At 43.1% G+C, this 26,630-nt stretch overlaps 1 protein-coding gene and 1 pseudogene across 1 annotated transcript in view; one reads left to right on the top strand and one right to left on the bottom strand.

Moving 5' to 3' along the window:
- Tmeff1 (transmembrane protein with EGF like and two follistatin like domains 1) overlaps positions 1–26,630 on the bottom strand; it is an 83,451-nt gene that overhangs the window by 17,966 nt on the left and 38,855 nt on the right. Inside the window, exons 6-7 of the mRNA XM_036177252.1 lie at positions 10,606–10,754; positions 8,781–8,846 (exon numbers count right to left, since the gene is read on the bottom strand). Coding sequence (XP_036033145.1) covers positions 8,781–8,846; positions 10,606–10,754 — 215 coding nt within the window. The remainder of the gene's footprint in view (positions 1–8,780; positions 8,847–10,605; positions 10,755–26,630) is intronic.
- Positions 20,818–21,316, top strand: LOC118577371 (annotated as a pseudogene).

The raw sequence follows: 26,630 nt of genomic DNA, 5'->3' as shown, positions 1-26,630 counted from the left end.
TCCAATAACCAATGGAAGTGGATGCAGAGATCCTCAGCCAGGCCCCAGGTGGAGCTCCAGGAGTCCAATTGTCGAGAAAGAGGAGGGACTATAAGAGTGTGAATTGTTGAGACCAAGATTGGAAAAAAGCACAGGGACAAATAGCCAAACAAATGGGAACACACGAACTATGAACCAAAAGCTGTGGAGCCCCCAACTGGATCAGGCCTTCTGGATAAGTGAGACAATTGAATAGCTTGAACTGTTTGGAAGGCATCCAGGCAGTGGGACCCGAACCTGTCCTTAGTACATGAGCTGGCTGTTTGGAACCTTGGGCTTACACAGGGACACTTTGCTCAGTCTGGAAGGAGGGGACTGGACCTGCCTGTACTGAATCCACCAGGTTTAAATGAATCCCCAGGGGAGTTTTGGCCCTGGAGGAGATGGGAATGGAGGGGAAGGGCTGGGGGGGAAGGTGGGGATGGGGGCAGGAGGGGGGAGGACAGGGGACCCCATGGCTGATGTGTAAAATTAAAACACAAGTATAATAAAAAAAAAATTTCAGAAGAGTTTTTGCAATGAAAAAAAATAACATAGTATTAAATATTTAAATTATAAAAAAAAAAAAAAAAAAGAGTTTACCACCAACTTAAGGAATCAGCACATGCATGGAGAGATAACCAGCAGCAGGCCCAGTATGGTGGTTTACAATGAAGAGGAAATTCACAAGCTAAGCCACTGAAAAGAACCTACAAGTAGACTGGGTAGGACTGAAAGTAGGGCCTCAAAGTGCAGAGAACTGTAGATAGCAGGAGAGGAGACGCAAAGGGCAGGCACAGTGTTCACAGCACCTCAAGTCATGAGCAAGGACTGGACCAGACCGCAGAAGGGTATATACAGATCAAAGTTGGGGAAACTGGCTGAAACCAGATTATGGAAAAGCTTGAATCTCCTGTAAGGCACGTTTTCTTTTTTTTTGTTTTTGTTTTTGTTTTTCAGGACAGGTGCCTATCCTGGATCCGCTCTGTAGACCAGGCTGGCCTCGAACTCACAGAGATCCACCTGCCTCTGCCTCCTGAGTGCTGGGATTAAAGGCATGCACCACTGCCACCCGGCCAAGGCACATTTTCTTAACCACAGAGAAGAGATGGGGAAAACACCCAAGGCTTCTTCTTTTTTTTTTTTTTTCCCCACCCAAGGCTTCTTAACTGGAGGGCAGCTCAATGAAAACTGGGGTTTGTGTAAAATAAAATTCACCTGAGGGTTGTTGCCTATGGCTAGTAGTGAGGGGGAATACCTGTGACCAACTGCTAATGGTTTCTCTAGGAGCAGTGGTTCTCAACATGTGGGTCACAACCTCATTCACGGGGGCCACCTAAGACCACTGGAAAACAAAGATATTTACATTATAATTCATAACATAGCAAAATTGCTGTATTAAATGGTAGAAGCATTAGGAAGGTGGAGAACCAGTGCCTTAAAGGGTAATGTAAATATTATCAAGTTAGATTATGGAAATATTCGTATAGCAGCATGAAAATTAAATTACTAAATCCTATGCTTTAAAGTGGTGAATTTAATGTTGTATGTGAATCATGTTTCAATAAAGCTATTTAAGTAATTACCAACAAAAAAGGGGCAAAAGTACAGCAGTTCTCAACCTGTGGGTCGCCACCCCTTTGACAAACTTCTATCTCAAAAAATATTTACGCTATGATCCATAACAGCAGCAAAATTACAGTTATGAAGTAGCAACAAAAATAATTTTATGGTTGGGGTCACCGTATTAAAGGACCACAGAATTAGGAAGGTTGAGAACCACTGAGTTACAAGTTAATAAAAGTAAGTGTAGGTCGTGGCCTCTGAGCTAGCTTAAGACCTGAGGGGCACGTACGCAGGCCCCTTCTCCTTCTCTCCCTCTTGGGCTTGGATGGTGGGGACTGACTCAGGCCACAGAAGCAGCTTTCCAGGACTCTGCGACAGATTTGCCTTATCCTGTTTAGTGAGCTGTTCTCCTCAATATAATTTCTTAATAAATAATTCCTTTATCAATAATCTGCAGATTATAAGTGATATGTAATAAATGTCTGTGAACTCAGCACCTGTGAGGTTCAAGGCTAGCCTGGGTTACACAGCAAGACCTGCAAGCTAAGTGGCTGCTCAGAGCACTTAGTTGTCATACATAGGCCTTAGAGTCCATCTCCAGCAACACACTCTCTCTCTCTCTCTCTCTCTCTCTCTCTCTCTCTCTCTCTCACACACACACACACACACACACACACACACACACACACACACACACGGACAGCTAAGCCAGAGTTGTTCAGGAAGAATAAACAGTAGGACATACCCCACATACTACTCACAAATGCATGCACAAGTACGTAGTAAGTAAATCTCTCTGGAAGGTGTTCAAACTGTATGAGCTCAGACTCCCAGACCTGAAGGGCCCATAGAGGTCATGTGACCTGCTGCAGGACTCCTTTCGTGTAGCCCTGAGAACACTTCCAGAGAAACTCATCAGAATGCAGTAAGTTCTGATACTGTTGCATATTTTTCATGCTGTTGAAATCTCTAGCTTTGTACACATTCCCTAGTGTCAGCTCACACACTACCTACTGCTACCTGTATTGTACTAAGGTCAAACTTCCCATTCCTATTTGGAACACGTTTCATTTACAACTACCTTTAAGAGTTGTTTGTACCTGGAGAGCTGGCCCAGTGATTAAGAGCACTTGCTGCTCTTGCAGAGGACCCAGATTCAGTTCCCAGCACTTGCATGGTGGCTCAGAACTGTCTGTAACTCCAGTTCCAGGGGACTCAGTGCCCTCTTCTGAATTCCACAGGTACTGTACCCATGAGGTACATGACATACATCAGGCAAAACATTCATACCACAAAATATAAATATTTTTAAAAAGAGTGGTACCCAGTACATTTAACAGAACAGAGCCACCCTCTTTACTAAATATGTTAATAGTGCATCTTGTAAATGTCTCTAAATCTGAGCCTAATGATGTCTAGCCCAAGAGAGAGAGATTAGTAAACTGAATTAACTTAGATCTATGGTCATCCAAAAAGTGCTTTTTAGAGAGTACCATGTTCCAAGCATCATAGTAGATTCCTGGGGTTTGAGACAATGGCAGAATAAACAGAAGATAAGAACAAAGTCTCACTAAGCAACTGAGTGTGTGAAAAGAGAAAGAGCAGACCAGGGAGCAAATTTCCGTGGGTCACAGCTGAGAGTGGGGTAAGGGGTCTGAGTCAGGAAAGAAAGCAGCTGGAGAGGATTCTTACCAGATAAGGACAAGAGCACCAGGGCTCGGGACACCAGCTTCATTCTACACTCAGTTTCATCTTTATCATATGCAAAATGAGGCCCCCAAAGCTGTTGTGAGGACTCAAAGGCACAGAGGCACACTGTAGGACACTGGTCACTGGTGCGACTCATGAGCCACGACAGCAGTCAGTAAGGCAGGTGAGCTCAGAGATGTGGAGAACTGAAGCAGAGTCAGCAGCTAACAGTGGAACTGCAAACTGCAGTAATAACCACGGATCAAAAAACGAGACCAGGAATCCAGTGTTCGATTTTTCAGACTGATCCCAACTGCCTCCTGGAGGTGATCACTGAGGCTCAGAGAAAGCGGGTCTCACAGCCTTAAGTGATGCTCAACTGTGACTGATCCCACAGCACAAGCTCTTGGCTATTAAAAGACGACTTCAGCATGTTCCCTGGGAGATGTGTAGGAGATGGACAAAAGCATCGTGTTCAAGCACCTGCTCTCTAGACTAAATACATGGAACTGCTCCAAAAGGGAAAGATAAAAAAAAAAAAAAAAAAAAAAAAAAGCTTTGAAGACACAATAAAGCATGACTTCGAAACCAAAGCAGAGATGCAGCCTTGGCACAGAGAAGTAGACACAGAAGGATCCTGTCTGAACAATGTCCTTAGGTAAGTGGTGACAGGCTCCAACAACAACCATGTGGACTGCTGGTGTCTGAACAATGCTTGAAGTGTGTACAGTGTACACAGTAGTGCATCTGGCCACCCACTGACTCGTTCCACACAGAAGCTTCAAAAACCAATCTGCCATCAGCAGCCATATTTTCACACTCAAAGGACAGTTCATTCTAAGTCAGGATGTCATAAGAAACACTATCAAGTGACCTATCTACAGAGGACCGTTCTACCAATCATGCAGCCTGGTCCACAATGGGCAACCCAGATGAAGCATGAGAAATTGATCTTAGCAACTGAAGATGGACCTACAGGGTAAGCTGCTGTAGCTACAATTCCATCAGCACTTCAACTCCAGAGTTCCCTGTCTCGACAGAGCTCAAAACTTTAAGTATCACGTGTTGCTTCCCAAACTGTGCCAGCCTACTTCTCAACCTTTACAACACTTACATATCCCTTGACGGACTTCCCTACCCCAGTCTCCTCAAATCCCGAGTTGAGCAAGAGTCTACCTAGTAAATACCCTCCTATCTTCCATCAAAAACCTCCCACACTGCTATAAATCCATTGCTTTCCACCCCAACCCTGACCCTCCCTTCCCCAACTACAGCAGGAAAAAACTCCTCTAATGATATAAACTCATCTACCTCCTCCTCAATGTTCTCTTAGGAAAAGCCCTCCCATCCTCCTGGGGTACCATACCCACTCTTATTTCCTACACCCCTCTTCCGGCCACCTTCCATCCTCTCCTTCCCCTGACATGCTGGTGACAACTGTCTCCAGGCAGGCCTTCCACTCTTACCCCACAACAAATGGCCCTTCTCAGGAGCCCTGGAGCAGCCCCAACAACTCTCCACCAGCTCACAACACACACTCGGGCAGTACCTGTATCACTGACTTATTGTCTTTAAAAGAGCACATCAAAAGATGCTGGATTGAAGTACATCAACAGTCATCAGGCAAATGAGACTAGGGATAATGGCATCTTGCTATCCCTAGTGCCCCTGGCCAGCACAATCAAGACCAGTGATTCTCAAGAACAAGTTCAAAGATGAGGTGAGGGCTGGAATGAGAAGTGTGGGTGTCTTTCTAATCAAGGTGCCACAGTTCAATTTTGGCTGTATGAAGATCTCTTTGGATTACAGTGTCTGTATCATGAAGGAACTTCCTGGGTAGCTAGAAACACTGCCCATCACATTAGGGTGTGATGTCGATGGTGTATATTCATTTCAGGTTGAAACTGTATCTCAAAAACTGTATAATTAGAATCATGCTGATACTGTGTACTAAAGGTAAACAGAAGAAAAATGGCAATAAAAAACTCAAAGTGGGGCTGGAGTGATGGCTCAGTGGTTAAGAACTAGTACTTCCCTTGTAGAAGACCTGAATTTGGTTGCCAGCACCCACACTGGGCAGTTCCAGAGGGCATCTGCACTCAAGTGCACACACTCACACACAGATGTGCATATACATAATGAAAGTTAAAGTAAACTCTAAAGAAAAAGAAGAAGAAAAAACCCTAAAGGTTGGTATTGGGTCCATGTGGGTTTGTTATATTACTATAAGCAACCCAATTAAACTCATTGAGTTGCCCCTCTCCAAAAATACAAAAACCTTTTCCACTGGGCAGTTCCCCACTAAGTTCCATGTTTCTGCAGTGTTCCTGCTTTCCACAGCAGGTCTGTGGAAGTGCCTCCTACCTATACAGCCTTGGCTGTGGACTGCAGATACAAGTATTCACCAAGGGCTCCTATCAATGTGAAAACAGAAAACAAAATGCAACAGAGCTGCCTTCTAACATATGTCCTTACTGTTTGAGTACTAAACTCTCACAGCCTGGTTTACATCTTGACTCTATGGAAACTGTGGTGCAATGACCTTACTGTATTCAAGGTACCTGACTTCCTGGAATGCCTTTCTGTGGCATGTTTAACTACTATCCATCCTGTCCAGTTATCAACTCTGAACCAATGGTTTGTCTCAAGATTTATACTGAACAGTCTCCCAGATGAATACCACAACACATCAAATACCAAAAAGCAACTGATCACCTTCACCAACTCTTCCTTCACCTTACTTCAGACACCTCCCCTGGTCCCTCTCAGCATATCATTTCTATTAAAAAAAAAAAATTGTCTAAGTCTGTGTACTTAAGTCTTGGTATTTTTAACTCTCACTGTCCCACATCTAAGCAGACAATCTGTCACCTCTCTGCCTTTGCCCATGTATACAGTAAGCATGGTGTTCCTGCAGTTATCACTCATTCAAGTGGTTAGTGTTAGAGCCTTGTCTTTTTCATTTATATTAATGATCCCTGTCTTAGTTTTTGTTCTATTGCTATGAAGAGACACCATGACCACAGCAACTCTTACATAAGAAAGCATTTAATTAGGGCTGGCTTATAGTTTCAGTTTTAGGCCACTTTCATCATGGCAGCTTTCAGGCAGACAAAATGCTAGAGAAGTAGCTAAGAGTTTTACATCTGGATCCACACGAAGCAGGAAGAGAGAGAGCCACTGGACTTGGCTTGGGTTTTTGAAACCTCAAAGCCCACCCATAGTGACACACTTCCTCCAACAAGGCCACACTTACTCCAAAGGCCACACCTCCTACTCCTTCTCAAGCAGTAACACTCCCTGATGACTAAGCATCTAAATATATATGCCTATGGGATCCATTCTTATTCAAACTACCACATCCCTATGGTTCAAAATAAAGTCTCAATTGTCCAACAGGACAAATCTGGCCCCAAGCTACTTTCCCAGCTACCTCCCCCTCCTTCCTCTAAATCCCTTAGCATTCTCCAATACAGCCTGCCATAGCATTTGAGTCCACATCTCTTCTGATGATCTTTTAGCCTCCCTAAACATTCTCTAACTGTAGGTCAAATTTAATTCAAAGTCTATCTTCTCCATGACTTTTCTCACATCTTCATGGTCCCCCACCAAAAAGCATTCTGTGTTTTCTAAAGACCATTAACACTTTTCAACTCTAGTACAAGCATGACAATATTTAATTCCTACATTGTCAGACACTGGTTAAGCACATGTCATACCATAGTGCACACATACATACATACCATGTGCTAAATTATCTTTCCTTCCACAAGTAATGTTGCTAAAAGGACAGACATAAATTAAACCTATAATAAATAATATCTTCTAATTTCATTTAAGTTATATGGCAATTCTTATGTGTACACAATTTTTAGTACCTCAAAAGTGGAACAGACAAGATTATCAATATGTAGTCATATTATTATGTGATTTTATGAACATTACACAAGTGTTTGGAGTATACACAATTCCCCAAATTGCCTTAAAAAATGAGTTGCTAACTACTGAAAAATGGTTTTCCTGGGGTGAATATCAGTAGAGTGAATAAAACCAGAGCTGGTCTGCTATGGCTCTGGAGAGAACACAGCTAATTTCCCATTTTAAATACAGCACTTTGTATCAGCAGAGAAAACTGTTTTTCAGGGCCTAATGGGTTATAAGAAATTCAGATTTAATACAATTCAAGTAAAGGAAGTAACATATTATTCAATTACAGAAGTTACTATTTAGTGAGCACTTACAAACATGTTAGATTCTGTTCTAAGCATTGATGAATAATCTTATTTAACTTTGATGAAATTCTAAACAACAGGAACACTTAAAAAATTAGACATATAGTGAAGATCACATCTTTTTTTCCCTATTGTGGTCTGTGGATCCAGCTAGGATCCAAGACTGCCAAGTAAGTGATCTACTGCTGAGCTAATCCTTGGTATATTGAGACAGGGCCTCACTACATAGCTCAGGCTAGCCTTGAACTTGCTACACAGCCCAAGTTGGCCTTAGCCTTATGATTCCACTTCCTCAGTCTCCCAAATGTCTTGCATATCACACATTTTTACATTCATTTTGTTAGTACTTTTTAGAATTTTTATACATGAGTGTTGTACTTACAACATCTCTCCCCCACTTCCAACTCCTCCCACACTCCTCACTCCCTCTCAAATTCATGACCTTTCCTTCTTTAATTACAAATTAGTTGAATGTGTACTTGTGATGGGCAATTATATACAAATGGTGATTGAGGAGTCCAGTGATGTAACTTCTCTCTGATTAACCAGATAAACATCACCGAGTCTCACGCCTGCCATTGGTTGACTGCTCTTCATATAACTACTTGTAAGTTTCAAATAAGATAATGCATGTGACCACATGACAGGAAAGAGCGATGGAAAGTAAGCTCAAGGATTCTAGTCTCTGCTTTGATCTTTACTCAACATGAGACACTGTGCAAATAAATATGGCTTCTTTGAGTCACATCCATTCTCTTGGCGAGTGTGGAGTAGGCACTAATTTTCCAGACATTCTACTAGGATTAGCAACACAAAGTAAAGGAAACTTATTTACAATCCACATAGAACTCAGGATCTGAGATGTAGATGGAGAGGGGGGAAATTATAATAGAGCAGGATAAGTACTCAAATGGGGGATTCTCAAAGGAAATGATTCCAACAACTGAAACTGGAGGCGATGAGCAGGGGCTAGCCAGACAAAGAAGTGAAGACTTCCAGATAGAAGGAATGAGGTTCAAAGACATAGGGAAAATGTTAATTGTAGATTCTAGAGAACTTCACATTGTAAGGAATCATTTAAAACAATAAAAAGCATACATGGGAGCACTCTCGGAACTGAAAGGAACCTTAGTTCTTTCAATAAACACTGCTAATCAGTTGTATCAAGTGCATTACCACAGGGAGCTAAGCTGAAGGGTAGCCATAATGGAAACAGAACCACTAGGGACAGCTAGTAGCCATATTTCAAAAATCCAGAAAACCGTAATTCAGTACCTTTCACATCTGGTCGATACTGCAGCCCATCGTCTTTCTTTCCCAATAAATTTGTATCATCTGTGTCTGCAAGAAAAAACAGTTGTCAGGTTAACAAATCCACGATGCTGAAGTCACAGCGAAGGGCTCGCCATTACCCCAGGTGCTCGGGCTCTTTTTTAACTGTACGCCTACCCTGCTCCTCTTCTAACAGTTAGGCCTGCGTTTATCATGTACAAGAATAATACTTTGACATCTACATCTCTGTGGGAAAGTTTCCACCACTCTCAACACCAATGGTCCCTCCATTGCTGTCTCAGATCTCCAATGAGCGCAGGTAGATCTCTGCATGAACAACAGATTTCATTCAGACTTCAGCTCAAATGGCACCTACTTTACAAGTCATTCCTGTGTAAACTGAAATAACATACACCCCTTAGAGAACCCCACTCTCCAGGGGAAAACTGAGCTCAAGATTTATCTTTTCCTACCACATTTATTTGAACATGAGATTACAATCGAGATAGGATCTCGGCTATACTGTCAAACAACATGAAGACCCTTGTCATGTGAACTGCACTGGACAGTGAAAACTAAAGGGGACCATAAACACCTGCTGAGAGGCACAGGCCTCCACCTCCAACACCCACTGAGAGAGGCAATGAGAGGTGCAGTTAGGCGTAGATAGAAAATTACTTAGAGGAATAAAATAAAACTTAAGGTTTCACCACTCTGTATCAGAGCTGTATAAATTTCAATTAAAACTCTCCAGCTTGCCCATTGCTCTGAACTGGATATTCCAGGAAGGAAATAACGCATTCAAGCATCCTACCTAAGCTCTAAATGTACTGCATAAAATAAAATAAACTGTATTCCAAGACACAAGCTAAGAGGAATGTCTGCCTACTGGATCTCTCTGCCAGGAAATGGCTTCCTCCATCATGCCCATGACTACCCTACCTGGAAAGCTCTGAGGATCTGCTACCTGCTCAAAACAGATATGAGAAGTGTGTCACAAACAATTCATTATTAAGACAAAATAATAAACTCACCTTTACAACCTTGTTGCATTGGCTCAGATAAAAGCACATGCCTTTAGTAAGAACCCCCACCCCAAACCACCCCACCCCACTCCAGAACAAGGAAGGGTAAAGGGAGTTAGTTGATCAGAGCAAAGCAGGGAAGATCTATAACCCAAGTCCACAAGGATGGGGCTGTCCTGCATGTATTACTAGAACTGATTCGCTAACCCATCCCACAGGGTATGAGGACAGAAGCCTGTCACTGCTTCCGTGACTGTTACCATTCATAGTAGGAGAAGAAAACCCATTATATGGTTCCCGGTTCCCAAATCAGCACAAACAGGAAGAAGGGCAAATGGAATTTTTCCTTTACATGCTGTAACTGTACACTAAAAACTGTAACTGCATGTAACGTGGGGGGCGAGACAAAGGGAACTCTGTGAAAATAAAGGTAGCTACTGTGCTACAAGGGAAAGAGAATATATACAGCAAGTGTACAGTTTTACTGTAATTAAAATAGTCTGACTTCTAGCTCTAATTGAATTTGAGATCACCTTAAAACTATAAACACATCTCAAACTGATTCAGATACACTCACGTCAAGCAAGGATAAGCTTAGCAATCAACCAAGACACACGGTTTATGTCTGGAGAGGGTGAAAACAAATGGATGTCTAAAGTACTGCCGACGAAACTTTAAAATGTGCAGTAATAAAAAGACCACGCCTGGAGAATTATTCATTTCATAAGGCTGAGACACTACCAAGCCAGAGTACCGCCATGTGATGTTCAAGACAGGTTCTTGGTGGACAGAAGGGCTTTTACCTGTGCAGCGGCCAAGATGTCTTATGTCGATCTGTTCTTGCTTTATACAAGATGCTTCTCGAACGAAACAGGGATTGTTATAGGAACTCCCATCGGAAGCGCACACGGGGTTGAAACTGTACCCGCTGCAGTCTATATTACATACACACCTGTTGAGAAAGACAAGAATCACCTGCATCGGTCAGAGAAAGGACTCACGCCACAGCAACAGCACACAGGGACTCCTGAAGTTCTCACTGCCTTCGGCAACATGAGGCAGAACAATGCTGCGTCACTGGTAAGTCCCCCGTGAACTGAAGGCCCAACTGAAAATGTCTCTCAGGTATGGGTTAGGAGATATTGTTACCTCAGTCAGTAGTCTTTAGAATTTTCATTTTTAGATCAAATGTCAACAACATTAATTAAAAAAAAAAAAAAAAGACGGCACCATGGAAAGAGCACAGGAGAGTGCTCTAAACCAAAGGTCACGGTTTGTATCAGCATCTTCCTCAAAGTCTTATTTTACCCACCTGTGTGACAGATGATAATATACCTACACCAACCAGTTGGAACCATTAAAAATAGAGTAGATATAACTATGTCGAAAGTGCTTTCTGGGCAAGCGAGCGTTTGCTGTATTACTGTATCCAGATCCCACATCCAGAAGCCAGGAGCACAGGCCATGGAACTACTCCTTAGTCCAATGAAGCCTAACAGTGGGGATGACACGCAGTCTCTAGCAAACTTCACTGCCCTCCTACTGAAAACAAATACTGGATAAAGCACTTTAAAACTTCCTCTTGGGCTTCGAGGTGGGGACACACGCCTTAATCCCAGCACTCCGGCCATAGACACAGGTGGATCTCTGTGAGTTCAAGGCCAGCCTGGTCTACAGAGCAAGTTCCAAGACAGCCAGGGCTACACAGAGAAACCCTGTCCTGTCTGGGAACAAAACAACACAACAACAAACTTCCTCTTCGATACACCCCTAAGCGGGAAGGAAAGCCAGCGACATTGAAAACACCAGTGACATGAAGACAGAAGGAAGTTCTGCCTCCTTAAAGCTGATTTTCACCTTAAAGGTGTTTACCAAATGGGCAGATCCAATTATCAGCTCTGGGATTCGATGAATAGGAGACACGTTATAAGGGATAGAATCCAGGGATCTCCACAAAGCGACAAGCCTTGGCATGAGTCTCATATACCACAAGAAATGCTTTTTAAACAGGGCTGCCCTGAGCCACGGCACTGAACACTGGGAAAAAGTAAGAGGTTAAGGACTGGATGGGCCCTGGGCAAGTAACAGAAGCAAATAGGATCTCCTCTAGTGAAGCCCAACTGCATCCTAGGGCTCTGTGATTCTCCTGCAAAAGTGAGAAAAACAGGCACCCCTCCAAACATAAAAATACGTAAAAGAGTAAGAGAAAATAAAAGTACTCAGAAAAAACAAAGTCTTAAGTGTGTTTCTATTGACTACTGAAAGGATTCTAAATAAAGAAAAGGATCCCCAAAAGGAAGGCTGAGATGCAAATACAATGAAGAACCAAGGTAGAGACGTGTACAAGAAATGCTAACAAAATGCTGAATATAGATAGAAGATAACACCCGTGTCTTCCAAAGTCACCTCAACACTAATAGAGGAAAGAATTCAAAATAGGAACAGGGCAGAAAGAAGAAAGGCCATGCAAAAAGTACAAGTCAAGGGGAGGACACACACACACACACACACACACACACACACACACACACACAGAGAGAGAGAGAAAATTCAAGAAGACTAAATTTTGCAATTAAATAGCAAAGACAGGCTGGATAAAATTACAAAAGCAAGCTCTATGCTGCCTACATGTTAAGGCTCTGGAAAGCACATGCTGTTCTTGCAGAGGACCCTGGTTCAGTTCCCAGTACCCATATCAGGTGGCTCTGAACTGCCTGTAACTCTCCAGGGGGCCTGATGCCCTCTCCTGGACTCCACAGGCACCTGCATGCACACATGCACATACCCAAACACTCACCTTATACACACGATTAGAGAGAGAGATGTTAAGATGTGATGATATAAAAATTGAGAAAAGAAAATAAACAGCAACGGAGATATTCTTGGTGTGGGTGGAGCTAGCATCACATACAAAAGACTCAGGACAAAAAGGATCATAATACAGAAGTTAGGAGGTTCCCCTGTAATACTAAAACATTTTATTATCAGGAAGATTATCTAACATTCTAAAAGAGCCTCAAAATCTACTAAGCAAATATTGACAAGACTACTGTGAAGAATACATAACTCAGTAACTCACACACAAAACGCCAGTGAAAATGAAAGCAATCACTCACTCTCTGTCGCGCGCGCGTGCGCGCGCGCGCACACACACACACACACACACACACACACACACACACACACTCTAATGCTGAGATTTGCTTAAAATGTTTCCCCAGAAGAAGTTAAGAGAAGAAAAGATGAAACAAACTTAGCCTTTTGAAGATGAGTGGCGGATACATAGGGAAGGGTCCACTTTAATATTTTTTCCTTTCCTGTGTGTTTGAAGATTCCTTTAATTCCTGATACTCTATAGACTAGAAGTGGGAAGTAAAACTAAAGACTAAAAGATTTATAAGATTAAAGGTTTAAAAAAAACTGATAAATTTGACTTTGAAATAAAAAAGGATAATTATAGCCCATATAACCAACAAAAAAATTAAGTCTCCAGAACACATGACTATAAACCAGTTTCTTAAAGGATGTATAGTTGATGAGGAGGAGGAGAGAAACAATAAAGAATGGAAGAAGTATATAAACACACGATTATAAGTTGTGCAACCTAACAAGGTTTATTATTAATAATCACAGAGTTGAGAAGTAAGACCACAATCACAATATCAAAGTCACCACGACAGTATCAAGCATAGTTGAGGATGAGAGCAGGCGCTGGTGAGAGCCTACTGGAATAGCCATCTTGGGACTACTCATTCCCATGAACAGCTAGATTTGTATTTGTTCAACTATATCACTACTCAGTGGACTCCAAAGTCTCTTACAGGTGTGCACCAGGAGACATTAAGTACAGTGTTTTTCACGAGAAGACTATAACTGACCCAAATGACTGTATGTGATAAAACAGGGCCATAAAAGGATGTGGTACTATCAAATTCAACACACAATGAGAATGAATGGACTCCCGCTACGTAAAATGACCTAAATGAATCTCAAAAGCACTACTATTACATACAAAAGGTCAGGAATATATGTGTTATTTTTGTCAACTTGATACAAGTCTCTGGGTCATTTGGAAAGAAAGAAACTCAGTTGAGAAAATATTTCCGCCAAACTGGCCTATAAGTAAATGTGTGGAGCATTGTGTTGGTTAATGATTGATATGGGAGGGCTCAGGGAAAGCCCAGCCAGCTACAGGCAGTACTACCCATGAGCAGGTCTGGAGTGTATGAAAGAGCAAGCTAAGCAAGCCACAGGGAGTAAGTCAGTAAACAGCATTCCTTCATGGTCTCAGCTTCAGTTCATGCCTCGACTTCCCTCAATGATGGGCTGTGATAAGGACATATAAACTAAATAAACCCTTTCTTCCCCAAGGTACTTTTGGTCATGGTGTTTATCGCAGCAATAGGAAGCAAGCTAAGACAATGCACCCAGCATAATTCCATTACATAAAACTAAAGTTTAAAATATAAATCAAAAGGTAAGAGAGATGTCTCAATGGCTAAGAGCACTGTCTGACTTTCCAGAAAACCTAGGTTCTATTCCCAGCACATCCATGGTGGTTCACAATCATCTATAACTCCAGTCCTAGGGATCTGATGCCCTCATCTGGCCTCTGTAGACACCGTATGTGTGTGGTACACAGACATAAATGTCAGCAAAACACCAATACACATAAAATAAAAGTTTAAAAGGAAAAAAGTATAGGACTGGACTAGGCCCTCTGCATGGTGAGACAACTGTATAGCTTGATCTGCTTGTGGGGGCCCTGGCGGTAGGATCAGAATCCATCTCTGGTGCAGGAGCGGGCTTTTTGGAGCCCACTACCTATGATGGGACACCTAGCACAGCCTTGAGGCAGGGGGAAGGGCTTGGACTTGCCTCTACTGGATGTGCCTCTCCATGGGAGTCCTTGCCTTCTTGTTTGGGGGAATGGGGGGAGGGTTGTGAGGGGAGGGAGACTAGGGGGACGGGAGGAGGGAAGAGGGGGATCTTTGATTGGCGTGTAAAATGAATGAAAATTTTTTAATTAAAAATGTAAATAAATCAACAGCAAAGTAATACCTATTTTAAGAGATATACCACCTAGAATAAAGCTATAACGAAACCAAGGGCATATTTTACACAAAGTGCAGGCTTTTGGGGAAGTGGGAGAGTCAGGGGGAACCTGCAGTACTAGTAATGTTATGGCTTGAATAGAAGGGACCTCCCCAAGACTTGTGTGTGGAGCCTTGGTTCCCAGGACAGAAGAAGTCAGAGGCAGGACTTTGGGAAGAGGCTGGATCAGGAGGGTTGTTTTCATCAATGGATTCACCCATTCATTGATGGATTCTTATTTGACACCATTACTGGGTGACAGTGGGAGTTAGGAAGCAGTAAGGATCCGTATTGTCCCCAGCTCTTCCTGTCTTCCACTTCTCATTCACTGTAAGGTTAACTGCTCGGCTCTATTAGGCCCTACCTTCTTGCTACTCATTTTCCCATAGCAACGGGGCCAAGTGACCATGAACTTCAGCCTCTGAAGGAGTGAGCAAAACAAAAAGCTTTCTAAAGTTACTTTTCTCCGGTGTTTTACCAGAGGTGAGAACAACATTGTAAAACTATTCCTTAGTTGGGATGGAAGATTCACAAAATCTAGTTTTATTTTTGTACTACTCCAAGTATATAAGCTTTCTTGAGAGAAAAAGGCAAAATTAAACTCGTAAGAACAATGTCCACTAACAAGTAAAATAATAATAACAGTCTCAAGCTATTATTTAATTTCTAAAATACAGGATTTGGGAAAAGAACCAGAGAGTGTGGGGTGCCTAGAAGTTTAGCTAATCAGCAAAGGTTGAGATGAGAAGAGACAGAGGAAAAGTCCAGAGACCTACCGCCAACTATGTGAGAGGGAAAACATCTGCACAAACATTTAGTTCTCACTCTCTCCTCCCTCCTCCCTCTCCTCTCTCTCTCTCTCTCTCTCTCTCTCTCTCTCTCTCTCTCTCTCTCTCTCTCTCTCTCTCAACTGGCACTCTAGAAAGCCAGTGAAGCACAGGGCTTTAGGAAGCCATCTACCCCCAATCTTGCATCCAATGCAGGGTTTCCCTGGAGATCTGATGAGCTGTCACACAGCCTGCTGGTGCACTTGCAGTGACGGTCAGCTTCCTATCTCACCAAGCAGTGCATTTATTTCACAGTTGACTGGGTAAACCTGCATCCCAGTGTCTCCTACCTATTGACTCATTGATGGGTTCGATTATGAAGTGTCCCCACAGGCTCCTGTGTAAACACTTGATTCCCAGATGGTGGCACTATCTTAGATTTGGGGAACTGGTATTAACTTTGGGTGTGTGTGACCTTGCTGCAGGAAGTAGGATACTGAAGGCATGCATATGATGACTACACCTCCTCCTTCTCTCTGCCACTCTCTCTATCCTGTCTCTCCCTCTCTCTCTGTCTCACCCCTTCCTGAATACCAGGAAGGGAATACGCTCCTCCTCCATGATTTTCTACCCAAGAACAAGAGGCTAAGCAATCGTGGGCTAAAATCTCTGGAACCATAAGCTATGCAAGCCTTTCCTTCTCTAAGTTGCTCTCTGGTGTTTATGTCACAGCTATACAAAGGCAAATAGATAGGATTCGGAGTCCACACATAATAACCTCAAAATATCTTCCAAGAATACCCTCTTTATATTCAGAAATAATAATCATATTATACATAAGTTCTCATTTCTGTAAGCTGGATCTCAAGATTATTCATCACACACCAATGTGATAGCTTTTAATTTGCAACATTTTTACAATAAAGCTTAAAATTTTTAGCCGGGTGGTGGTGGCACACACCTTTAATCCAAGCACTTGGGAGGCAGAGGAAGGCAGATCTCTGTGAGTTTAAGGCCAGCCTGGGCTACAGAGTGAGTTCTAGGACAGGCTCCAAAGCTACACAGAGAAACCCTGTCTCAGAAAACAAACAAACAAACAAAAAAAAACATTATTCAATGACACATTATTGTAGTAGCCAACATCCCATCCCCCACCCAGATTCAGTATCTCATATGAGGCCACAAACAAGGCATTCATACAGTGTAGAAATGGTTACCTTAATTATTCTAGCTAATGTAAATAAACACAGGGAAGATGGCACCAATGTTTCTTATGATTACATCTAACTTTGATTCATATCAAGGTTCTTAAACATATCCATTTCTGCTTGTAATATCTTCTGGAACCCAGGACTCTAAGGATCTCTATCAAAATTTTAGGTTACCTCAGAATGCTAAAAATAGTTTGGGCTCTGATTCTGTCATTCAATCTCTCCTAGACTGGCAGTCATAAGTCAGACAAGTATATTACATATTTTTACTAAGTCACCAATAAAACACTGATAAAGATAGAATCTCGTAGCCTATCATTAGAATACTACCTTCAGAGTTTACAGAAAAATAAATCCACTGCTGCACAGCTATGAAAAAAAGCTGTGGGCTAAGGATGCGGGTCAGTTACTAGAGTGCTTGCCTGGCATCCCCAAAGCCCTTGGTTTGAGCCCCAGTACTGTATCAGCTAGAGATGACACACACCTGTAACATCAGCACTGGGACGAAGAGGCAGAAGGACCTACAGCTCGAGGACATCCTGAGCTACACAGAAAGCTAGAGCCAGCCTGAGCTCCATGAGACCCTGTCTCAAAAAGAAGAGTGGAGAGTTAGGCTTGCACTACCATCTGCCCTCCTTTCTGACTCATGTGTACCTCGGGCTGGCAAACACCTCTGGCTAAGATTTTTAGACACTACACTTAAGGCTCTGCACAGCCCTGATATAGGAAATCTTACTGTACCACCACCTCCCCCCAAAAAGAAAGAAAATAAGGTTAGCTTGAGCTTAACTTGTTCCTGGTAAGCCCACGCTGTTACTAGAAATCTCAATGTGTGCTCGGAAACAAAGTTAATGAAACAGAGGACTTAGAAGAAATCCCATGCTAAAAGTCGCTGGGGCTCAAAGATCATGCCTCGACTAGAACCAAGCTTTCCATTGAACAAATGCCCAAAGGCCTTTCCCACTATTCGGACAAAACCTGGGCTATTAAATTAATTATGAAACTATTTCTCATAAAAGGTGCCCCACCCCTTCCATCCTTTGTTCTTGTTTTCCGTTTCTTCTCCTCCAGGCTTAGCATAAAAAGGAGGGCAGTGGGGAACATCCCCTAAGTAAGATACCTCACTGTTAGCACAAATGCAGAGCCTGGTCTGCTAACATCGCATCCACCACAGTCCATGCTTCCTGTATTCTTCTATATGAAAATAAGACAAGCTTTTTATTTTTTTATTTATTTATTTGTTTATTTATTTATTTATTTGTTTATTTATTTATTGTTTTTGTTTTGTTTTCCGAGACAGGGTTTCTCTGTGTAGCTTTGCGCCTTTCCTGGAATTCACTTTGGAGACCAGGCTGGCCTCGAACTCACAGAGATCCACCTGCCTCTGCCTCCCAAGTGCTGGGATTAAAGGCGTGCACCACCACCGCCCCAGCAAGACAAGTATTTTTAAATACTGCCCAAGTTCAAGCACTCTTGTACATGTGTTTACCCTTCAAGGCAGAGTAACATTTGAGAACGCCTTTTCTGGGGCCAAGGACAGTTGCCGGACACTGACACGTAAAGGAGAAACCAGAGGAAAACAGGAGGCCAAGCCACCAAGAGAACAGATGAAACTAATTCCCAAAAGAAATCTGGCAAAGGTAACAGACTCTCTGGTAAACTCATAATACAAAAGGGTAAAGGTAATAAAACAACTGATTCAAAAAGGGGGAGCTCTCTCCTTTCAGTCTGCCCCCCAGGAATGAGGGAAATTAATGGCGGAAATGAGGCAGCTGGGGAGGAGGATGAAGAATGGCAGAAGTGAGACAACCCAGGGAAAGGATGAAGCAAACAGTTCCACTAAGCAACAGTTTTCTACCTGTAGGACAGACCGATGGAGAATATGGACAGAGGACAAGAAGGTGAAGAGAAAGGAGAAATTATGAAAACTAAGTGTGTTGGGGGCATACAGAACAAAGACACTATTCACTGTCACCTCATCATGCATTAAGAACAGTCTTACTAGAGTGTAACTCAGTAGGTAGAGTTCTTGCCTAGCATGCACAAGGTCCTGGGTTCAATATCCAATACCACATAAAATGTGCAAGCCTCTAATCCCAGCACTAGGAGGTAGATTCAAAAAGATCATAAGTTCAAGATCATCCTCAGCTACATAGGGAGTTCAAGACCAGCCTAGGATATATGGGTCTGTCCCAAGATAGACAGACAGACAGACAGTTCAAAACAAGGGTTGCCAAAGTACAGCAGTGGGTCAGCACAGACTGAAGCCTTTTTGGTATGTACACAAGGTTATAAAAATTTTCTATATTTGTGTGTGTGTATGCGTACGTGTGTGTGTGTGTGTGCGCGCGCGCGTGCGCATGCATGTGCATATTTTATGTGGGTGCCTATAGGGGCCAGAATTGGGTCTCCCCTGGAGCTGGAGTCACAGGCAGTTGTGAGCCACCAGATGTGGGTGCTGGGAACCGAACTCTGATCATCAGGAAGAGAAGGAATCGCTCCTAACCACAAAGCCATCTCCCCAGCCCGAGAAGGGTTTTTGTATTTTTATTTGTAAAGGGGTAACCATAACAGCTCACATGTATCCTGCAAAGCCTCAAGGACTTACCATCTAGCTCTCTGCAGAAAAGGTATACCCATGACTGGTTTACAGGCAAAAAACTGAAGGAGCAATAAAATAAAAATGGCAGCAAGTGGAGAGAGCTGAAGACCTGTTCAGAACTGAGAAAGGGGTTTGCAAAAAAGCGACAAGACACTGTCAGCAACCAGTCGTCTGAGAAGTGTCACTGTTTACGGTGGGCATGGGATCGACCAGGAACCGCCTTGAATAAACGTCTGGCAGAAACAAGTGCTCCTCAGTGGGATGGAATCACGGCATCTACTTCCAAGAACTACGAGCAAACCACTGCCAGTGATTTCTGCAGCATCAAAGGAATGAAATGAAATTAGCATCTTAGGAAAGGCCAGCTCAGTGAAGCAATGAGCAGGAGAGGAAATATTAAATCACAAAGGCTATAGACACAACCAGCTACAATAGCTACAGATGTTCCCAGATGCCAACAGTAGTGGGGGGCATGATGCCCAGAGACCAGGAGGCGAAGGCATGAGAAACCACCGTGAGGGAAAACTCCAAAGCACGTGTCAACCATTGACTATATTCACTGTGTTGGTACATGACAGTCACATCATTTCATCCTGACAAACACAAATGCCAAAAGGAAACCAAAAACCACTGTAAGACCCATGAAGAGTGTGTGAGATGACGTGCTCTCTTTGTCACATGAAGCGAATTTTAGAGCATGGACACTGTCATGGGGTCACATTAGGAAAATCTTTCTACCAAACTGCCTCCCCTTTCTCTCTGACACACCAGGAGCATACTCCTGTGGGGCTTTCTCTCCTCCCACAACACTTTTTTAGAGAAATCCCCCTGCTCAGTCCCTAACCTCTATGTCTCTTAAGTCATAAAATAATGGCTGAAAAGGACATTACTGTTATAAAAAAAAAAAAAGTAAGTTGGGATGGAAGAGATGGCCCAGTGGGTAATACTTGCTAGACAAGGATGAGAGCCTGCAATTGGATATCCAGTACCCATGGGCTGGGCATACCCTTGAACAGCTGTGACCCTGCACTGGCAGTAGGAGCATTTCCAGGGCTTGCTGACCTGCCAACCTACCCAAAACAGGGCAAACTCTGGAGTGGAAGATCCTGTCTCAAGAGAATAGAATGGAGAATTATAAAGGAAAACACCCTAATATCATCTTCTGGCCTGCACACACACTGGTGATCACACATACATACATACATACATACATACACACACACACACACACACACACACACACACACACACACACACACACACACACACACACCACGGGAGAGAGGGAGGGGAGGGAGGGAGGAAAGGAGGAAAAAGAAAATAGGTCACCCAGCACAGCACATGCCCTGCGGAGCCAAGGAGTGCACACAGCTGGCCACGGGCAAGTCAGATTCCAAACAGTTTACTAACAAGGTCCTGAAGGCCCACAATGAAAACCAGGCTCAGCATGGTGTCCCCACTGAAGCTTTGCAAGAAGCTCAAACAGGAAGCTCAGAAGTATCAGGAGACCCTGGCCAGCACAAGAATCCTCACGCACAGCTCAGGGTCCAGTTGTGGCCAGTGTGGGGAGAACCTCGCATAGGCATCCTACTACCAGAGAGGAAAGGAAGTGGCTGACAGGTGATACAGTGAAACCAAGAACTACAACTTCCAGCAGCCTGGCTTCACCTCAGGGACTGGACACTTCACAGCCATGGCATGGAAGAATACAAAGAAGACAGGCATGGGGAAGGCATCGGCAAGTAATGGGTCCTCCTTTGTGGTGGCCAGATACTTCCCAGCAGGGAATGTCATCAACCAGGGCTTCTTCGAAGAAAATGTCCCACCTCCAAAGAAGTAACTCTCCAAATGTATCGAGACACACATACAAAGTGCCTATAGAACAAAGAGCCAGCCGAGTGTCTGTCCCTGTGGGCGAGGGTATTCTTGAGCATCTCTTGTGCACACACTCTAGGCAGCTGTGTGAGCTCATTCCGGTTAAAGGATGGGCATCTGAAGCATTTATCCAGGGGGTTACCCAGACCACAATTACTTTGATTTGAGTATGATCAATTATGGCATCTTTTGGCTTTTAGTTTTTAAGCAGACTTCTTTTGTATCTTTCTTACTTCTAATATCCATCCTCAGACTCCGTATTCTGAATATGTGCCATGCTGAGCAGTGAGCTCATGTTACATGATCATCCTGCACTATAATCTCCTTTGGGTAGACTTTGAAGAGTATTAAACCTCCCTTTAAAATGTGAAAAAAGGAAGAGAAAGAAAAAGAAAAATACACACACACACACACACACACACACACACACACACATAAATAATAAAAGGCAAAGTTACAACAAAAAAGATCAATAAAATCAAAAGTCAGTTCTCTAAAAAGACTCAAATCAGGAAAACAAGGATGATGAAAAAAGAAAAGTAACAATTGGGGGCTGGGAGAAGGCTCAGCCTTTAAGAAGCTGTTCTTCCTTAGGACCAGAGTTTGGTTCCCAGCATCCACATCATGCAGCTCATAATCACTGTAACCCCAGCTCAAGGACCAACATCCTTCTTGTGCCCCTGCAGACATACACACAGTTCACTTACTAAGAGCGCTTGCAGGTTTGGTTCTTATCACTTACACTGGGGCTCACAACTATCTTTCACTCCAGTTCCATTGGATCCAACACCCTCTTCTGGCCTTCACAGGCACCTGACAGATGGTACACAGACATACATGTAGGCAGAACACTATAGCATATACAAAAATTAAAAAAAATAATAATAATTTTTTAAAAGGCTCTGAAGAGAAGGCACTGTGGTTAAGAGCATTTGCTGGTCCCCAGCACCTACAGTGGCTCACAGCTACATGGAAACTCCAGCACCAGGGGGTCAAAACCCTCATCTGGCCTCTGCAAACACCTGCACATACAGACACACAAACACATATGCACAAACGAAAAAAAAGTCTTAAAAAGTAATCAAAAGAAAAGATAGTGGGGCCAGAAAGTGACTAAATAGGAAAAAGAAGGTGATGACAAGTCTGAGGACCTGAGTTTGATCCCCAGGACCCACAGAGTGAAAAGAACCAACTCCTGTAAGTTGTCCTCTGACCTCCACATGTACGCAGTGTGAGTGTGTGTGTGTGTGTGTGTGTGTGTGTGTGTGTGTGTGTGTGTGTACACTCCAAACAAAATCAGTAAAAATGTTTAAAAACAAACCCAAAAGATCCATCATTAAGAAAGAACATAACAACTTGAGAAGTCGGTGAGGACCACACTTATATGATAAAGGTTTTAGAAACGACTTTATGGTTGTAAGTTTGAGGAACAAAGTGAAATTAGTAACTTTTTAAAAACATATCAACTATCAAGTTTGATCCCCCACCCCAAAAAGAGAGAAGTTGACAATACTATAACCATAGGGGGGAAAAAACTAAATTAGTTGTTAACCCAAAAAAGTCTTTTACATGCATCCATACACATACATATGGCTGCTACCATACAGCCAGGTATGGGAGCATACACCAAGGTTCTAGCACTCAAGAGGCTGAGGTAGGATTGTAACCTAGAAACCAGCTTGGGTTGTGTAGTAAGAATATTTCAAAATAAGCAAGCTTGCTCTCTCTCTCCTCTCTCTCTCTCTCTCTCTCTCTCTCTCTCTCTCTCTCTCTCTCACACACACACACACACACACACACACACACACACACACACACACACACGACAAAAAAGTAACTGTTGGAACACAATCCAAGACGGAGTCGTGTGAGACTCTTGTAAGAAAACTCTAAGAAAGCAAAAGTCTTGTGGCCTCAGTTTCTTCAAAGCACAGAGATTCTCCTGCCTCTGCCTCCCAAGTGCTGTGATTAAAGGCGTGTGCCACCACCACCTGACTTCTACTATGGCTTACTCTTCCCATATTCTAGCCACCATTCGTGGCTCTGTATCTAGTGGCTATCTGTTCTCTGACCCCAGGTAGGTTTATTTCAAGGAACACAATACCCACCACACTACGATGCACAGGTGTGGAAGATGGCAATCATAAACAAAAATACGATGCCAGAAAACCAGTGAGCACTGGGTGCCTGGTACAAGGTGGGGCATGCTTATGATCACTGCCACTCAAGAGGTTAAGGCTGGAGGATGTGGAGTTTCCCTGGGCTGTGTGGGGAGATTTTGCTTCATATTCGGGAGGAGGAGAGAAGGAGGGAGGGAGGGAGGAGGGAGGGAGGGAGGGAGGGAGGGGGGAAGAGAGAGAGAGAGTTATTCATCCACACATGAGAATCCTGTCAGAGGGTCTAAAGAAATGGCTCAGCAGTGAAGAACACCGGCTGCTCTTTAAGAGGATCCAGGTTAGGTTCCCATCATTTACACGGTGGCTCACAACTGTCTATAACTCTAATTCCAGGGAATCTGACGCCCTTTTCTGTTCTCCACTGGCAGGAGGCACAAACATGGTACACATACATATATTCGGGCAAACACTTATACGCATAAAGTTAAATAAATCTTTTTAATTTTTTTAAACTTGAATCCTGTCAGATATCTCAGCTGAAGAGTGCTTCAACAATAACTCCAACTTCCTTAATGTCCTAAGAAGCAATGCTGTAAACTCCACAAAGCCAAAATCAGGCTGAGTCAGAGGCTCTTGGCAGTTCTTGTGTTGCAAGCTTTACAGTAACACTACTGCCCATTTATTCCCCGGTGACTGACACTACAATGCTGGCAATATTTTATTTTATACCCAGGCACAAAGCAGTTCCCTAAATAGATGGAACGTAGATATCAGAATACCATTTCCAAGTGGGGTACGGATGGGCTACAGTGTAGCACCATGACTCCATACAAGAAAATCAATGTGTGCACGGATCTGCTTGCACATGCATAAAACACGCCTGGAAGATGAAACAAAAACCAATCACAATGATGGAAGACAACCGAGTGACTGGGAACACGGGAGGGAAGAGCTCTTACCCTGCGCAGCCTTTCAAAGCTTTTCAATTTTTAACACTGTGAATTTCAAAGGCATAAATGCCTGCATACATAAGTAAATAAATGACTAAATAAAATGACTTCTATGATTTAGGGCTAAGGTTTTGGTAAATTGAAGCTTCCAGTCTTTAAAATTGGAACAATACCTCCTAACTCTGCTGACAGAATCAAATAAGATTTTGAAGGGGGGACCCTTTGAAATATTTCAAATGGAATGTATATTTGAAAGGCATCATTGTTGCTATCACTCAAACGCAGCTAACCCTTTTCATTCTTCCTTCTAACTCTACAGAGGAAGTACTATTCCATCTCAATGTAGTTTAGTTAGCAGTCAGGAAAACACTGACTTAAACTGATTCAAGTGAGTCGATTTAGATTTAACAAACACCTAATCAAGCCTGCCTCAAGCTCAACACATTAAATCCTCACAAGCAGCTCTAAGTAAATAGCAGATCCAAACCACCCTGTGCTATCAACTTAACAAACAATGAAAGACCACCCTCAGCTCCCAACCTGTGGAGGTCTGAATGGGAATGGCCCCATGGGCTCAAATGTTTGAATGTTTGGTCCCCAGTTGGTGGAACTGTTTGAGAAGGACTAGGAGGTGCGGCCTTGTGGGAGGAGGTGTGTCACTGTCTCAAAAGTCCACACCATTCTCAGTTGGTTCTCTTCTCTCTCTGCCCTGTGGTTCTATCTCACACTGTAAGCTCCAGTGCCATGCCTGCCTGCTGCCGTGCTCCCCACCATGATGGTCATGGACTAGCCCCCTGAAACTGTAACTCCCAAATAATGCTTTCTTTTATAAGTCGCCTTGGTCACAATGTCTTATCTTAGCAATTTAACCTTATAGCAAAGTGCCTGGTCCCAGGGACCTCACAACATGCCAGTGATCCCACACTATAAACATAGCGTGTCACAGATGTTGTTCTTCAAGACCAAGGAAGCACTCATAGAGGCCATGGAAAATGCTTCCGAGAAGAGTGGTGACAGTCTACCTAATCCACACTGCATCTCAATCTAGGAGGAATATGACTTAAAATAGAAAAACAGGTGTGGGACTCCGACAAAGAGGACCAGGGGCAACAAGGTCAGGCAAAGAAAGTCTCCAGGGACACTACAAAGGAACATTCAGAAGACAAGAGGCTGTGGAGAGAGGAAAGTCTGTGCCTTAAAGACAAATCTATCAAGAGAAACCTTTATTGGCAACTGTCAGAAGTTATTTCTAGAAAAGAACTGGTCCTTGCTAGCTAGCATACAGATTACACCGCGCACAAAATACCACTGAAAAGTATTCATTTTCTATTACCAGCAGAGAAAGAAGTTAAAATTGTTTTTCTATTATAATCTAAAGGGCAACCACAGAAGTTCATTAAACTAGTTGACCTTATTAGCTGACCATTCCCTACATGTATACACTGCATTCTGGTTGTATTTATCCCCTTGGCCTCTCTCCCTCTCCCTCTCATTTCCCTCTGGAGCCCTTGACTAAGGAAGGCTCCATCCCACCTGTGTGTCTTTTTCTTAATGACCCCCCAGTGTAATTAGGGTCGCTTGCCTGAGCATGGGTGTGGAGGTATTACTGGATCACAGGCAACTTACCAAAGGCTACACTCCTGAAGAAAATCCGCCACTTCTCCCTCTCACCCAGCAGCCATTAACTACCAATAGCTCCTCAGCTAGATGGTAGGGGGAATGGGGGGCTTGTGATTCCCTTAAATTATTTTTAAATCTATTATTCTGTATTTCCAGAATCAGGCAATGCCAAATGACAATACTCACTGTCGTTTCTGTGTGAAAATAGAGCAGAAAAGAAGGAAATTATGAAAAATACATAAAGCTTTGAGAAAGGAAGGAAATACCTAGCATCGCTTTCCTTTAGCAAAGGAGACGATTTCATTGCACCTAGAAGGGAGACTATTCATTGCCCCAAAATCCACCAAAGCAGAAACTGGCAGCTGGCAGAGATGTACAGCAGGTGGATTAGGCTGCTATCAATACTGTCTGCCATGCCACACACCTGTCCAATTCTCCAGGAAGCTCTCAGATATTTCTATCAGGCAGGGATAAAAAGGAAAGAGCAGACTACCTCAAAGAGGCAGAAGAGTAGAGACCATTTCCATAAAGCACAGCACACAAAGCTCAAAGAGAACTATTTGGGGACTTCTATAGCTCACCTGTATTGGCT

Source organism: Onychomys torridus, chromosome 2 (genome assembly GCF_903995425.1).
Source record: "Onychomys torridus chromosome 2, mOncTor1.1, whole genome shotgun sequence".
NCBI lineage: Eukaryota > Metazoa > Chordata > Mammalia > Rodentia > Cricetidae > Onychomys > Onychomys torridus.
The sequence above is the reverse complement of the archived record's forward strand: the minus strand, read 5'-3'. Positions and strand labels throughout refer to the sequence as shown.